General features: G+C 42.0%; 2 protein-coding genes across 2 annotated transcripts; one reads left to right on the top strand and one right to left on the bottom strand.

Moving 5' to 3' along the window:
• Nucleotides 1–311: 311 nt before the first annotated feature.
• Nucleotides 312–4,920, top strand: tm2d3 (TM2 domain containing 3). Its single transcript, XM_026294495.1, has 6 exons — nt 312–462; nt 1,056–1,157; nt 1,800–1,960; nt 2,239–2,413; nt 3,377–3,452; nt 3,675–4,920. Exons 1-6 carry the CDS (start codon nt 357–359, stop codon nt 3,838–3,840), a joined length of 786 nt encoding a protein of 261 aa, XP_026150280.1. The 5' UTR covers nt 312–356; the 3' UTR covers nt 3,841–4,920.
• A 3,297-nt stretch (nt 4,921–8,217) lies between these two features.
• On the bottom strand, nt 8,218–14,607 carry larp6a (La ribonucleoprotein 6, translational regulator a). Its single transcript, XM_026293722.1, has 3 exons — nt 12,760–14,607; nt 10,885–11,083; nt 8,218–10,106 (listed from the first exon to the last, which is right to left on the bottom strand). Exons 1-3 carry the CDS (start codon nt 13,536–13,538, stop codon nt 9,009–9,011), a joined length of 2,076 nt encoding a protein of 691 aa, XP_026149507.1. The 5' UTR covers nt 13,539–14,607; the 3' UTR covers nt 8,218–9,008.

Raw genomic sequence — 14,607 nt, 5'->3', positions numbered from 1 at the left:
AAGACAGAGCACATGCTTTAAGCCAATAATTTCAGAGAGCTGTATAGGTTTTAGTGACAGTGACTGCCACTTTCCACTGCCATTTGTCAGTGGCAGTGATTGTATTTATCTATTGATCATGCATATCCACATCTTCATACAACACGTATTGACACATAAGGAACATACCATAGTGTCAGGCAGTTTCTCCCATGATTCCTAATGACAGGACAGTGTTGCCTACAGAGGTTTAGAAACATTACATTTAATCTGAAACAGCCACATATCCGGCTTGATACAGAATTTCAGTGGATCCCTGACAGTGAAATTTCTTCCCACATGACCTGAACGCAGCTTCGCCTCTTTCTGTAGCAACAATGGCGGCTGTCTGTCACAGATGGAGACCGGATCGAGGACTGTGCTTCAAAACCTACGGAATTATTGTGGTGTTGTTCATGGACCTGGTCTTACAGTGTGTTAACGGTATGTTTATGGAGGCTGTTACAGTCACTTACACACACTGGTGTTGGGATTTGTAGTTATACAAACGTTTAAGCCTCCCTCTGAGTTAGTGTTTAGGTTACCTGGCTAACTAGCCGGGCTACCTGTATCGTTAGCACATCTATTTAACAACAAGAGCAAGGTTTTAACTTGATTTAATAGCTGTAACGTTATGTCAAACAACCAATAGGCCTGTGTGTATTATTGCTTAGTGTTTCATTTGCAGTTTATGAGAGAAAACAATTAACTACCGCTGATAATTTGCAGGAGGTTCGCTAGCTAACATTGGTTAGCGCATCGGTGACGTGAAAAGCTGTCTCAGCGTTAGCATTAAAAGTTTTATTCAAATAAAGAATTAAAATAACCACATTTGTACGGGCGACATATCCCTTATGGTACTGGCGTGTCTGTCTCGTAACAACTAATAACGAGTGTGTGTAGCCTTAATGCTAGCTATTGTTCATTATTATGCCATTTTTCTGCATTCAGTACGTTATTGTTTAAAGGGAGTGTTATATACCACAGAAGACTCAGTTGGAATCGGGTCCTATGTGTACTGGTTTCTTTTCTGTCAGGATATCTGAGCTCTCCTCATGTGGACCAGGAGCCCCCCTACACTAGAGACGCCCAACAGGGACCTGCTTTCACCAGCCCAGTGGCCCCTGCTTCATCCTCAGGTAAACCAACATTAGACATAATATATATTAAAGTCGAGGAGTCTTAAAATATGATATAGCAGAAATGTATTAGGTAATTGTTTGGTTTACATGCTGACATTTGTGCAATTGGATTAGTCTCAAGATCCCCCGTCACAAGAATGGTGTTATCAGATGACCAAAATAACAAGCCCTAACAAGAAGCTGCACATTTTTTTAAAAGTTAAAAACAAATGAAATCAGAGAAACAGCACTTCTCGCTGATAAAATTGGCCCACTTTGAAATGACGTTTATATTTTGTGTTCAACCAAAAATATATTTTGCTTTCACACAGAGAATTGTGGTTCCTGTGTTCTCAAGGCATTGAAGACTTATGACTTTTTTAACAAAGCATCAGTAATTTTCCTTTGCTGACTAGCAGGCAATCAGGTGCAATCAGGTTCCTTGCTTGTTCCCTGCTTTTTGTTGGGGGAAGTCCGTAATTTACACCCCACTTTCTTGTTTCCCAATTTGGCAAGAGATTCAGAGGTATGCATGCAGTCACAAAACTTGTTGCCACTCCTAGACATGAAGTGATCAAATTAACATGCACCAGGACTTTGTAAGATTTATTATTATAGCAGGATCTGGGAGGACTCTTGTAACTGTCTGCTGTTTTGTAGTGTCCCCTGCCAGTGAAGAGAACTACACTACTAAGTGTCCTAGTGGGGGTTTGTGTAGTCGCCTGCCAGCTGATTGCATTCACTGCAACTACCAGTACAACTGCACCTATGGGAAACCAGCTTCTTTCACTTGTAAAACCAAAAAAGGAGTTCACTGTATTGTAAGTAAAAGTTAATTTTGCGATAGCTTTATGCTGCATTTATCCTTTTATACCTTCTGTAACTAATTGACAACAAAAGACAGGACACATGGCAAAGTAAGGTAAATTTTAATTGTAGCATTTTTGTCAGCTATGAAACTGGAAGCTGCCTCAGTGATTCTTGTCGAGTCATCTTACAACAAATAGTGATGTGATGTGATAGAATTAATGCTTGTAAGAAATAGCTATTTTTTAAAAATAGTTGTATAGTGTTAACCTGAGGTTTTTTATATTTGCAGGGAGAGTCAGGACAACAGCAAACCAGCTTCTCCCTCTCCATCACCTGTCAGTTCTGCTGGCAGCTGGATCCATCCCAGTACCGCTGTTCAAACTCCACCAATTGTATGACAGTCTCCTGCCCACGGAAACGCTACAATGCCACCTGTGATGTGTTAGATCACGTACATTGTTTAGGTATGGGAAACACCCTGCTGTAAAGCCTGCAATATTATTGTCCTTTCAGTTTGGTAACTGTCTCAGTTAAATGCACTGTGTAGATATGGTTATATTGGAAAGGGGAGTTTTACATATTTTTCTCATCCAGTTTAACATAACCTTTTGCCTAAAACAAACAAGGGAGGAATGGAGAAGATGTACCAAGAAGATATGTTGAAAGCACACTTGTCACTTGTTTTCCTACAAGCTCGTTAAGTTCCCTCTCACTGTTACCGTAGTGTTTGTGCCTGCTACTGCTGTTTTTCTCACTGTGCCACCACCCTACCATTACCCTATCAACCATTCCATAGCTGCAGTTACAATGATAATATATCTTCTCTCCAACTGAAATAGTTTTGTAGAGATTCCAACTTCACAGTTTACATGTACAGAGAGCTGATAAGATGTGCATTTATGTGGATTAAAATATAACTTTTTGACATGCGCAAGTGATTCTGTTCCCTTTAAAGCAATTCATCTGCCAGAAATATATTTTTTTTTAGTTTGTTGGTAATTTTGATTGATTCCAGCTTTGTTCATCTTTTCAGATGCTTTTTTAGGATAACTAAGTTCCTCCCAGAAAAATTCATCCCAGAAGTTGTGTTCAGTCAAGTCATGAAAAGTTTGAAAGAAATTCAAGAAATTCTGCCTACAGTTTTGGAAAATCCCTGTTTTTAGAAGATTTAGTGCATCAGTCTTGAGCTTAGATACATTTTTGCAGGCTAAAAAACTGAACGAAAACACAAAACCAAAACAAAATATTTTATGAAGCAAAATATTGTTTGTGAATGTTTTTAAATCTTTTCATAGCCTTTAAGTGCAGCGTATTTCACACCTGCTGTTTTGTCTTTCTGAAAACCTCTTGTGTTTTTGGCTTTGCTTACTCTGGGAAATGTTAAGCTCAAGATCACCTTAAAATGTCCATTTTCTTTCCTTCTGTAGGTAGAAGACGTTTTCAGAAACGGTTATTTTGCAATTGGACTGGAGGATACAAATGGTCAACAGCATTAGCACTCAGGTAAACCTGCCACCATTAGAAGTATGATGATAGAAATATTCTGAGAAATCCTTTCTTAGAAGGATCTTAGTAGCTCAGTGGTTACCGCACATGCCACGCAACTGCAGCATTCATGCTTTGGTTCCATTTTAACTGTCACACTGTCCTTTTTTCTGTCTAAATTTGTGATCCAACAGCAATTTTGACAGTTTTATCAGTTTTTCCTCTTCTCTCTTTCTGTAGCATCACTCTTGGTGGTTTTGGAGCAGATCGTTTTTATCTGGGCCAATGGAGAGAGGGTTTGGGCAAACTGTTCAGCTTTGGAGGCCTTGGTATTTGGACTTTAATAGATGTTCTTCTAATTGGGGTTGGCTACGTAGGACCCGCTGACGGTTCTCTTTACATCTGAAGCAAAGGTCTGGAGACATGGCTGATGAGTTAGCCCATTTTCCCTTTCCTCTCTAAAAGACTGAAGTTCTCAAACGCTGTCATCTTAGCACGTTTGCCTGCCCAAGCTCGCTGTGCAACACGTCCTCATCCCATCTGCTAACAGGCGGGAAGTGTTTTCCTCATTTCACCAATGGTAACTCTACCCACACAACCATGAGATCAATCCCAATCATTCTGCGTCTGTCTCCTGTTGGGATTTTGCAGATTGAGCTGTGAAGGGGGATGGGGAGCTGGTAATTGTTTGTCTGTCTGGTTTTACTTAACTTGTTGTTAAGCTCTGTCATGCTGATATACAGATAGGGTTGATGTCCTGTGGAGGTTTGCTTTCACAGACCTCCTGTCACCTTAGAGCTTGTCTCAAGGTAAATGTATCACTGGGGGAGGTCATATGGTAGCCATGGCTACACAGTCTTCTGTGATGACACCAGAGGCGATAGATGTGAACAGCAATATTTACGTCCCAAAAGGAAGCAAGAAAATGCAGGACATGTGTACAGTGTAGGATTTAATTGACAGCAGATAAAGTAGTTGCTCCTGTGGATGAATTCAGTGGTTATTTTGCATGCTCTATGCCAGCAGTGCAGGCCACAACTGTAGGAATGTTACCCCAAGGGCTCCATGAACGAGACCCTGGTCTGTTAGAAGAACTATGATTGTTGCCATCACATACTGATACATGTAGTCTCTATTTCTGAGAAATGCACAGGTAAAAATCTCTTAACATAGTATGTTTGCACATGGTAAATATTGAAACACTTGTGTTGAACTAGAAAACTACAGTAACTTGTGGTTTCTCATTGTGGAGATTCTGAGAGATGCTTGGTGCATTTAAATAGTGTTTTTCCTCAGCTTTATTTTAAACCCTCACATTGTAATAAATGTGTGTACTAAAGCCCTTTCTTCCAGACCGTGGCACAAATTGATTCACTTCTGACTTCAAGTATATATGTTGTCTGTTTTCACTGTCAGGTCACTTTCATTTGATGGAACTGTAAATTATAATTTTTAAGTTACACAAATAAAACTGAGAAGTATCTCATACTGTGTTTATCTAATTGTTCAACCATGGCTAAATTAAATGAGTTACTCCTTGGTTTACACTATAAAGTATAATGGGGCAACACTGTTCTAGGGAACAGGTTTTATAGTAAGACCTATAGATTTTGAAGGCATATGAAGTATCCAGTTGAAAAAGCAAACTGCAAATTTAACAACCATTTTTATGCTGAAAACCTGCATATTTCATTTCTAAAATTCAAAAGATGAGCAGGAGCTGAAACTAAATGACTACTGTTTTATAGGCAAGCAACATTTTTCCAGAGTCTTTTGAACAAAGCTTTTTCTTCTGCTGAACGCAAGTAGGACACATTTTGTTTAACAAAGCCATGTGCTTTGATGCTCTACTTGGATGCTGGTCTCCCGGCAGCTTCTGACAGTAATTCAGAGCTTGATTATTTGAGGTCACAGATGTTTGCTTTCTCTCCATATCAACAAAGGGAGTCGTGCCAGTAGCCTATTTTACCCAATAGCTGGTGACAGACGGTTAATGTAGTGGCTTAACATTCTTTCATAAACTAGTGCTGGTTTATGGCCTTTGTTACTGTCCCACTGAAATATATTTGCTGCAGTTTTTTGTTTTGTTCAAAGTTCATTCAGTAAATCATTTAGCCCTAGTTTTTACAACAGCACTATTTCACTCCACAATTCATGGAAATGGGCTCATGTAACAAAATGACACGGTTTTAAGAAAAAAACACCAGGGAAAAAATAATTTCCTTTTTTTTGCAAGTTCTCGTTTTGTCGATTTTTTTTTTTTTTTTTTTTTTTTTTTCCTCCCCCAAATGGCTGCTTTTCAAAGCCTGTTGTAAATGTACTACCCCCTAATTCTAGTTCCTCAAATGTGACACTACAGCTCCCTCCCACTGACCAATTCAGGTGTTTGAGTTGAAAATACTTAAAATGCTCTACAGTGTTTTTTTATGTTGTTTTTTTCTCTTCACTTTTTTCCACCATCTGTAATTTAAGGCTTTGTATTCCTGCATCCACATGCTGCTGCCTATGATTGCTGTTACTGACTCCCTGACCTCACGTTGCCTTAAATGTACTGTATTGCTAGGTGCAGGCATGAATAGTTTTTCTTACACTGTGGGCATAACATTTAAAACATACTGAAAAATAAGCAAATGATTCCATGGTAAATGGAATTAAAACTTTATGATAATGATAAAAATGGTTCAATAGTAAACAAAAAGCTGAGCTCGCAATGATACAAGATCCTAACCTGTGTGACGCTGAGCACACAAACTGCAAACTTTTACTCCGTTGCCTAGTAGCTGTAGTCTGATGTCCATACATTACAAATTACGTCTGGCAAAAAGCAATTCAAGTAAAAGCTGAATTACTGCACTAAATGATGTTTTCTTCATACATCAATGGCGACTGCTCAATTACAAATAATTGCCTTAACGGTATTTGGTTTTGCTATTATCCCTATGATATTCCCGTCTGCTGTGAGTAAAGCTAATTTTACAGAGCTTCATCTTATGAGGATAATGGTTTAATTTTGTCATACTTATGCCGAACAGTCATTATTCAGTGTTAGAATGATACGAAATATTATGTTAAACACAGATGGTATCACGACTTCTTGATTTTGAATTGCTGATCATACAAAGAGGAGAACAAAAGTTTATTCATTCGTCTGTTACGCAAGTCCCATAACAGCTCTGAATTTTGGAGCACTGGTTTCGACCCTCTGTATCCATCACTGTAACAGTTTGTGTTCTCCTGTTATGTTCCCTCCTACAGGAGATAGCATCTCTAACAAAAGTTCGATAAACAGAATGCTGCAACCACATAAATTAGAATAAGTGAACCGCACATCCAACTGTGCTTCTTTCTCACACTTGGAGGGTTGCTAAGAAGCATTTGATACCACCTGAGGACACTGCGCATATCACAGTGCCTATAAAAAGTATTAACCGCTCCTGGACTTTCTCATTTTGTTGTCACTGAATCACAATCGAGCAATTCACTTGTTTCGATTCTAATAGGACATAAAATGACAAAATGAAAACTCTACAATATGATCTAAATTAAAAACAAATATACAAGACAGCGTAATTGTCCATGTCCTTTTCTATGACATTCTGGACAAGTCAGCACTACTAGAGCAGAGCTTTTTAAAAGGCAGATAATTACTTGAATGAAGATCAGCTGTGTGTTAAGGGCATGATAACTACATACACCTATATATGAAATGCATTATAGCTGCTAGCTATTTTATTAATGTCTAAACAAATTTGCAGCAAACATATTGAAACTTGTCATGACTGAATGTCCCTCAATTGCTGATTTTGGGAAAAAAAAAAAAAAAGACATCCATGTCAGAACAGCATTAGTGATCAGCCATTAAGAGGCCTAAAGGAGCAGCAGGGTTTTACAGCTGAGATGGACACACTGTACAACCGTGTATGTGCCGTGTCCATGTTATGAAGCTCAGCGTTTCACTTAACTCAAATACTGCAAACAGAAATACACCATCCTCAAATTAAGTCTGCGTCATGCTGTGGAGACACAGCAGCACCAAAAAAAAAAAAAAAGGTATGAAAGGGCAGCAACAAAAACAAACCAACTTGCCGTCTGCAAAAGAATGGTGTTCATTTTCGAGCTAAACAACCCTAACCATAAAGCTAGACAGGAATCTCTTCATAACAAAGATATTATCCAAAGGCCAATTCAGATTCCGCAAACCTCAATCCAACAAAGAATCTCTGGCAAGATTTTAAAAATCACTGTTCACTCCCTGCAGTGGATAGAACTTGGACAACGGATGAATGGGGATGTCTAGATGGCCAAACCTCACAAATGTATGTGAATGTGACACAGGTACATGCATGTACAAAATTTTGTACATTAAATGCCCAATGACAAAATTTAAATGTCTAATTAGATTCACTTGTTTCTACATTGTAAAAGGAAAACATGGACAAGTCCAGTAGGAGTGCAGACCCTCTCATTACATGTACCAAGATACAGGCTACTTAAATAATTGTGTAACTGGTCTGTTCTACAGTTTTGCTTTTCTCTTGCAGGGCTGAGATAGCATAAAAATCTATCAACTCACTTATCCTCCCATCTGCGCAATTGATTTTAAAACGAAGCAGTGTGCCAGATCTGACTTCCAAGTCAGAAATCGCTTCGACTGTCTTGGCAAGGCAGCAGTATCTCACTTGCTCTTACTTACATATTGAAACAAATACGATTGGATCAGCGTTATTGCAGACAGTCAACCACCTCAACATGTACAAACAAAAGAAAAAGAAGTGAGGCCAACTGCAATTTCTGTGATTTATTTTTACAATAGGAATTGCAATGTACAAATTCCCCAGGTCAGATGTAAAGAATGTAAGCATCTACTCTGCCTGACCCAAATGTCCCTCAAACCACAGTGAGCTTAGACTGACTAACAAGTATGCCCAAGAAAAAAATAAAAATAAGCTTAAAAATAAATAAAGAAGGTACTCAAAAGAAATTAACATTTACAGGGCAAGGCAAAAAGATTGCAACTAAGTGCCAAAGCATACTGAAAATACAAAAATTAAAAAAACCTTTATGGCAATGGGGCAATTTATGGCTTAAGTTTAAATAGCATGTAAAAATGAAACTCAGACAAATACAGAAAAGGCATATGATGATATCTATCAAGTCCATGTGCCTATGCCACTTATGCCTCTATACACCATCCACAATGTTGTGAGCTTTTACACAGAAGACAGAACATCTTTCCTTTTTAAAAAAAAAAAAAAAAAAACAAAAAAAAAAGTGAAATTTATGCCTCGAACAAGTTTAGACAGCAATGGCGGTGACAGTCCTTTGCAGTGGCATATGTAAAGTTCTCCCTCAAAGGAATATCAATTTACATTCACTTAAATTTCCATTAGTCAATTACTAATGTAACCATGGTAACTCAAAACATAAAAATGTAACAGACTGAAAACTGAACAAAAATATATCTACACAGTCTCCAAATATGGGGTGAGGGCTGAGCAACATGGCCAACATCTCAAATCTCCAATACATCATTTCATTTCTGGGGACATGGAATGCATAAGGAAGCTCCACATATCAAGTCTGAGTAGCAGCAGTCTTTCCTCTCTCGGCCACAGTGACACAGTGAAAACCACGGGTTCCATCAGGACCCCTTGGCAGCCTCGTTACGCCGGGAGGCAGGCCATCAGCATTCTGGATCTTTCTACCCAGCATCGGGCTGCCGACTGGACTGCTCTCCTGAGATGCTACCTGCTTGCGTCGCTGAACCCATGGGCTCCCTGAAGGGGTAAGGCTACTGTCTGACGAGTAGTCTGCCCAGCGGCGTGCAGGCTCAGGACTCAGTCTGCCCTCACTGGCTAAAGGAGACTTGTTGGAATGAGGAGATTTGCGCTGAGGACAGGGACTGCCACGGGGACTAGACCAGGGGCTATTACGCGGGGACATACTAGGACTCAGGTGATTGTTCTGGAAGCTGATTCCTGCGGTGGTGGGGCTGAGCTTGTTGCAGGACTGAGACTTCCTGGCCAGCCTAGGGGATGTAGGGTTGCTCTCAGTCTCTGAGGAGCTGCAGGCCGAGTCCTCCCCATGATACTGAAGCTCTCGTATTCTGCTGTTGAGCGAGCGACTTTTGCGCATCCCCCCCTCTTCACGTGGTCGTTCTTTGGGTACCTTTTTCTTGGGTGGCTTGGTTCCTATCAGGACAACTTTTAACCCCAGTGAGCTGGACCCTCCATCCTCACTCCCCACAGCTTCATTGGCTTTAACAGCAGCTTCCACCTCCTCAAACTCCACAATGGCACATTCCTCAATGCCTAACTGAGTGTAGCGGCCGCTCAACCTCTTCAGGTCAGCTGGCAGGTCCTTACCAGGCTTCAGGACTCTGACAGAGGCGATGGCACCGTACGTTCCGAACGCTTTCAGCAACAGCTTCATCAGCTGCTCCTGCTGCGTGGCTCCTCCCTCACTGCCTCCATTTTCTTTGGTGAGAGCAGCAAGTTCTGGCCACCTCTGCAAATCACTTAACAGCAGCATGCGGCTAGGCAATGACTCGCTAGCGAAGACTGGCACTGCAGATTTACGCCGCACCTTACGCCCTTCATCGTTCAGCTCAAGTATCTTTGAGTGTCTGAGTGCATAGGCAGTTGTTCTCCAGTCACGAGTCAAGTGTTTCACCTGCAAAGAGACATACATTATGTTACATCAGTTAGATGCCGAGTGGTTTAAGAGGGCCTCATAATAATTAGGTCAGAATAACTGCAACAGTTTCACTTGAGTTACTTATTTTAAAGAAAGACTTACCTGACAACCTGATCCAGCCTATATACCTTTCTTTTAAGTTACACTTCCTGAACAAATAACTAAACTGATGGAAATATGTGATTCAGACAAACATCCTGGCTTCCCCACATTACTCTATTATTGCTTGCCATGTGTCATCTTAGTGCTGCTGACCTCATTTGAATTCATGTTTGTATTAAAAATGAGTGAGGACTCATCACTTGTGGCATAATCTGGTACAAAAAAACAAAAAAACAAAAAAAAAAAAAAAACCCCACACTCAAGCCTGCAAATCTGCATGCATGAGCTTAAAGTAACACCAGCTGTTGTGAATGAATGTGAGAATATCGCTGCATCTCCAACAGCCAGTTACTGCTATTCAATTCTCAAGCCTCTGCATCACTGGGAATTAAAAATGGCAAGCTTGGCGCTTTGTCCAGGTTCCCATTTTAGAACAGCAAACTGATTGTGGCTGAAGGTTGCTCGGCTGGCTAGCAGCTCAGGAAATCAATCTATAGCATGATAAGCCCACTGAAAGTGGGTTATTTATCATGTGGTGTATATTTTTGTCTATATTAGCAAAAGCTTTGTGTGCACTTATCTATACAGGGAATTCCACCTATTTCCTATTGCGTTTCCAGATGATCCCCAAGCGCCCTATAGCTATGGTTACCTTTTTGAATGAGGTCAGCAACTTGACGCTGACAAACCCAAGTTTGTTGCGTCTGACATGTTTGAGCAGGAAGGCGTCATGCTCCAGGTTCTCGTCCGACAGGTAGTATTCAATCTGAGCGACCAACTTCTGGATGAGCTCTGGATCTGGGGGCTGCCAGCTCTCCTCCTCCAGCTCCCCACCACTGGTCCCAGCACCACTGTGTGTAGGAAGGTGAACAACATGCCTCATTATTAGAAGACTTTTTCATATCTTAAACTGCCAACATTACAACTGCTACACATTTCACCTTCATTAATACAATAAGCCAGAGGCTTACAAGTTGTTGGCAGGAACACATCATCTTGCAATTTCCATCTGCATGCTAAGGGGAAAAAAAAGGATGTGTTTGCATCTCTCCTCTCAGATTTTACACGCAGCATTTGAAGAGGCCGTTTCTCCAGCTATAGTCACCAGGTCTCTGTGCCAGACCTGGACACTAGTGTCCCACCAATCCTGCAACTGCCAAGACCTTGCCATCTGAAGGGCACAGAGTGACAGGCCCTCCCTCCCACACAGAATATGGTGGCTCACCACATCAACATCACACATTTTAGAAAAACTGGTACCAACAGTGCATTGATGAGGCTTTCTGGCACAGTTTCATCTCAGCCATGAAACAGCGCAGTCAGGTGGCCCTGCGGATTAGAGTGAGGGTCTGAATGAAATTTTGTGGATGACTCATCACCACCTCTAGCCTCCTCCCTAGCACACCCTCAGTCAACAGCTTTCCAGCTGGCTGACCGCACAGCTTACAGCTTCCCCAGAACTTCACCCTGACAACCTCAGGTAAGAAGCCAGTACAATCACTGCATCCACAGGAATACTTAAACTGAAAGTTAAAAAAAAAAAAAAAAAAAAAAAAAAAAAGGATGTAGGACACAGAAACTGCTTTAAGTAGACTAAGTTCAATGGTATGACCTGTGTGCACTGCAAGAATGTTGCAGGACTCTTAGGTGTAGCACCCACCTGGCCAGACATCTGATCATCTGCACGTTCTTCTGTAAGTTTAAAGCAGTTTCTCATCAGATGGTGATCTTACAACACGTCGTGCATAAAAACGTGCCACAAAGCAAATGTCAGCACAGGTTACTGAAGCTCTTTGTGCCTGAGAACCATTAAAAGTGCGTCCTGCAAGTAAACTGAAACGCTTATCATATAGGATCAATTTTCTCTTTTGGCCTTTCTATCCCTGACTCACCCTTTTGCGCAAGTAGTCCGAGCAGGGAACTTATAGGCCAGAGGATAAAAATAGCAGGGCATGACGCAGGGGAATTAGACTACAGTGAAGGCACCATTCCTCAATCTCCCTCTTTCAGGTTTTACAATGTTGCCTTACAGGTGTTTAGACACCCCACCCCCTCGGCGTCTCAGCCAGGATATAATAATATCCCTCAAGCAGGTCTGTGAGGACTTACACGCCCATCAATTGCCCTTCTCGCGCAATGTGTTTACCGTCTTTTGTTGCCTCTGTGAGAGCGCGCACACACACAAACACACACCTGTCAGGAGTATGGCTGCATGTGAACAGCGTCTCTCTCTGGACACCTGACATTCTTTCAGTGAAGCCTAAACAATGTTGTATCCACGCTGCTCATGTGCTGGCATCTCACCATCTGAAGTTACGGGTCAAAACTGCAGCCTACTATGAAACCCGACGCAGAAACAGACTCGAAGTGTTTTTCATTCATCCAGTCGTCTTAACTGAACCCAGTGTGTATCTTTATCTGGGGAATACACTTTATTCATTTGTTGAACAAAAAAAAAACATTTGATAAACGTGAAGTAAAGGTGAAAGTAACTAGAACTGAAAACATCGACTCTATCGAGACAAACCTTGATTTTTCATGTCTTCCGATTTCGTCCTCACTACAGCTGCCACCGAGGAAGTCAATATTATTGGGTGACACTTCCTCGGGCTCCTCGTCTTCTGCCGCTTGAATGGCCACTGTTATCGTCACCGTTCCCATCTCCTGCGTGCGCTGATCCACGGTGATTACCTCATCGATGCCCTGCTCCGCTGACGCATCTGAGGCGCACTCCGCGGGGTTCGGATTGGGGATCCCCGCGGACTCACTCATGTTCCTCGAATAAGTAAAGGTGCGTCCAGCCGCTCCCTTCCCTTTCTCGGTTGTAGTAGCAGCAGCAGCAGCAGCAGCGCCTCCTTGGAAGGTATTAATCTTGCTCGACTCGAAGGCACAGACAGGATACGGGGTGCGTAAAGCTGCTCGACGATTCTTCGGGCACCAGTGATGGCGGAGAAGGACCCAGGGGGCTCCGAGGACGCGCTCCACGGCTCGCCAGAGACCCCTGATCCAAATCCGACCCGACGGAGGGCCCTGAGGAGCAGCGGGGCTTGTAGCAGCCAGCGAGACGCAGCCTGGACCTGGTGAGACCGACGGACAGGATCCTCCTTGTGTTTCTAGTACTGCCGCTGCTGCTGCTACTTCCTCATATGTAAGAGGCTTTCTGCTTCTGAAACGAGCTCTGGGATTGGGCCGCGACAGCGTCTCTTCGCACTCATTCCCAACCCACAAGCAAAAGCTGACACAAAGCCAAGAGGGAGGTAAGAGGAAGGAGAGACAACGCATGAAGGCGTTCACTAAGGCGTGCATATTTCTGTTTCTCTTTATGTCAGCCACACGGAGTGTCACGGTATTTTAGCGTATGGCCCGTTTACATGTGTCTAAGTAGGAAGACAAATGCACGTGTTCTTGTCTAAGTGGAAAAAAAGCTGTGCCAAGGACAACCCCTTCTCTAAGGCCACTAATTGGATAATTGGATTTCAGCGTCTGGTTGTGCGCAGTACACAGGTGGCGCGTGTGCCAGAGAGGAGGAATAACGTAATTTGGTGCCAAATATAGGCATAGGTGAAGTTCTAGATTGAAAGCTATTAGTGGTAACAAAACCTCAGATTAGGCAAAAATTATTTCTGTGTGGCATTGCCTGCTACAGGAATAATAATAATTCATTGTTTTTATATCGTGTAACCCTCTAAACCAGTTTGTCTCCATTTTTTGGGCTAAAATAGTAACATTTTAGAATATTTACTCCAAACAATGATCTAAACAGGCTTAACAACTGTTCAAGTTTGGTATGTGATGTTCAAACTCCCACTCAGGTGGTTAAAGCCCCCATGGTCTAAGAAACAATGCTAAATACATGACTTAAGCGTCCTCAGTGGTGGCTGTGGTCCGGCTCCTGGCCTACACACTACAGTAAAAATCAACTACTGTGTTTTTTCTTTTCTTACTGATCTACTGGGAACTCTATCAGGCAGGAATAGCTGGATGCATGTGGGTCCAGAGTTAATTTTCACTGGTTTCACTGATGTTGATTTGTAGCACAAAGGCATATGTTGGTGTTCAGCTCAGATGATTATAATTGCAGTCATCTCAGTGTTTCTCTGTAAGCTACACTTCAAGTCCATTTTCGTAGCATGTTGCTGGCCTCCATCCTAATAACCCTGTAAATCTCCCACACCAGTGTTGTTGGCTGTTGCCAGACCTGCATGAAATATCTTTACTCCTCCCCAGTGTCAAGCCAGGCTCACAGCTGGTGGGCAGTGTGACTCATTCCCTGTACCACATGCCATACAGTGCTCCAGTTTGTGTACAAAGCACCATGCGGAGAGAGAAAGAGGGGGAGACAATGAGTGAGAAAAAGAGGGAGGAAGGGAAGAAA

This window comes from Mastacembelus armatus, chromosome 3 (genome assembly GCF_900324485.2).
Source record: "Mastacembelus armatus chromosome 3, fMasArm1.2, whole genome shotgun sequence".
Taxonomy (NCBI): domain Eukaryota; kingdom Metazoa; phylum Chordata; class Actinopteri; order Synbranchiformes; family Mastacembelidae; genus Mastacembelus; species Mastacembelus armatus.
Note: the sequence above shows the minus strand (reverse complement) of the source record. Positions and strands in the feature narration are given on the sequence as shown.

What these genes read in the sequence shown, in the direction of transcription:
- tm2d3 (XM_026294495.1), top strand. Translation starts at nt 357, where the DNA reads ATGGCGGCTGTCTGTCACAGATGGAGACCGGATCGAGGACTGTGCTTC. An exon ending in GGTCTTACAGTGTGTTAACG is followed by an intron (nt 463 to 1,055) that starts GTATGTTTATGG and finishes CTTTTCTGTCAG; the next exon opens with GATATCTGAGCTCTCCTCAT. An exon ending in GGCCCCTGCTTCATCCTCAG is followed by an intron (nt 1,158 to 1,799) that starts GTAAACCAACAT and finishes GCTGTTTTGTAG; the next exon opens with TGTCCCCTGCCAGTGAAGAG.
- larp6a (XM_026293722.1), bottom strand. Translation starts at nt 13,538, where the DNA reads ATGCACGCCTTAGTGAACGCCTTCATGCGTTGTCTCTCCTTCCTCTTA. An exon ending in GGAAGACATGAAAAATCAAG is followed by an intron (nt 11,084 to 12,759) that starts GTTTGTCTCGAT and finishes TCCTACACACAG; the next exon opens with TGGTGCTGGGACCAGTGGTG. An exon ending in TGCTGACCTCATTCAAAAAG is followed by an intron (nt 10,107 to 10,884) that starts GTAACCATAGCT and finishes GTCTCTTTGCAG; the next exon opens with GTGAAACACTTGACTCGTGA.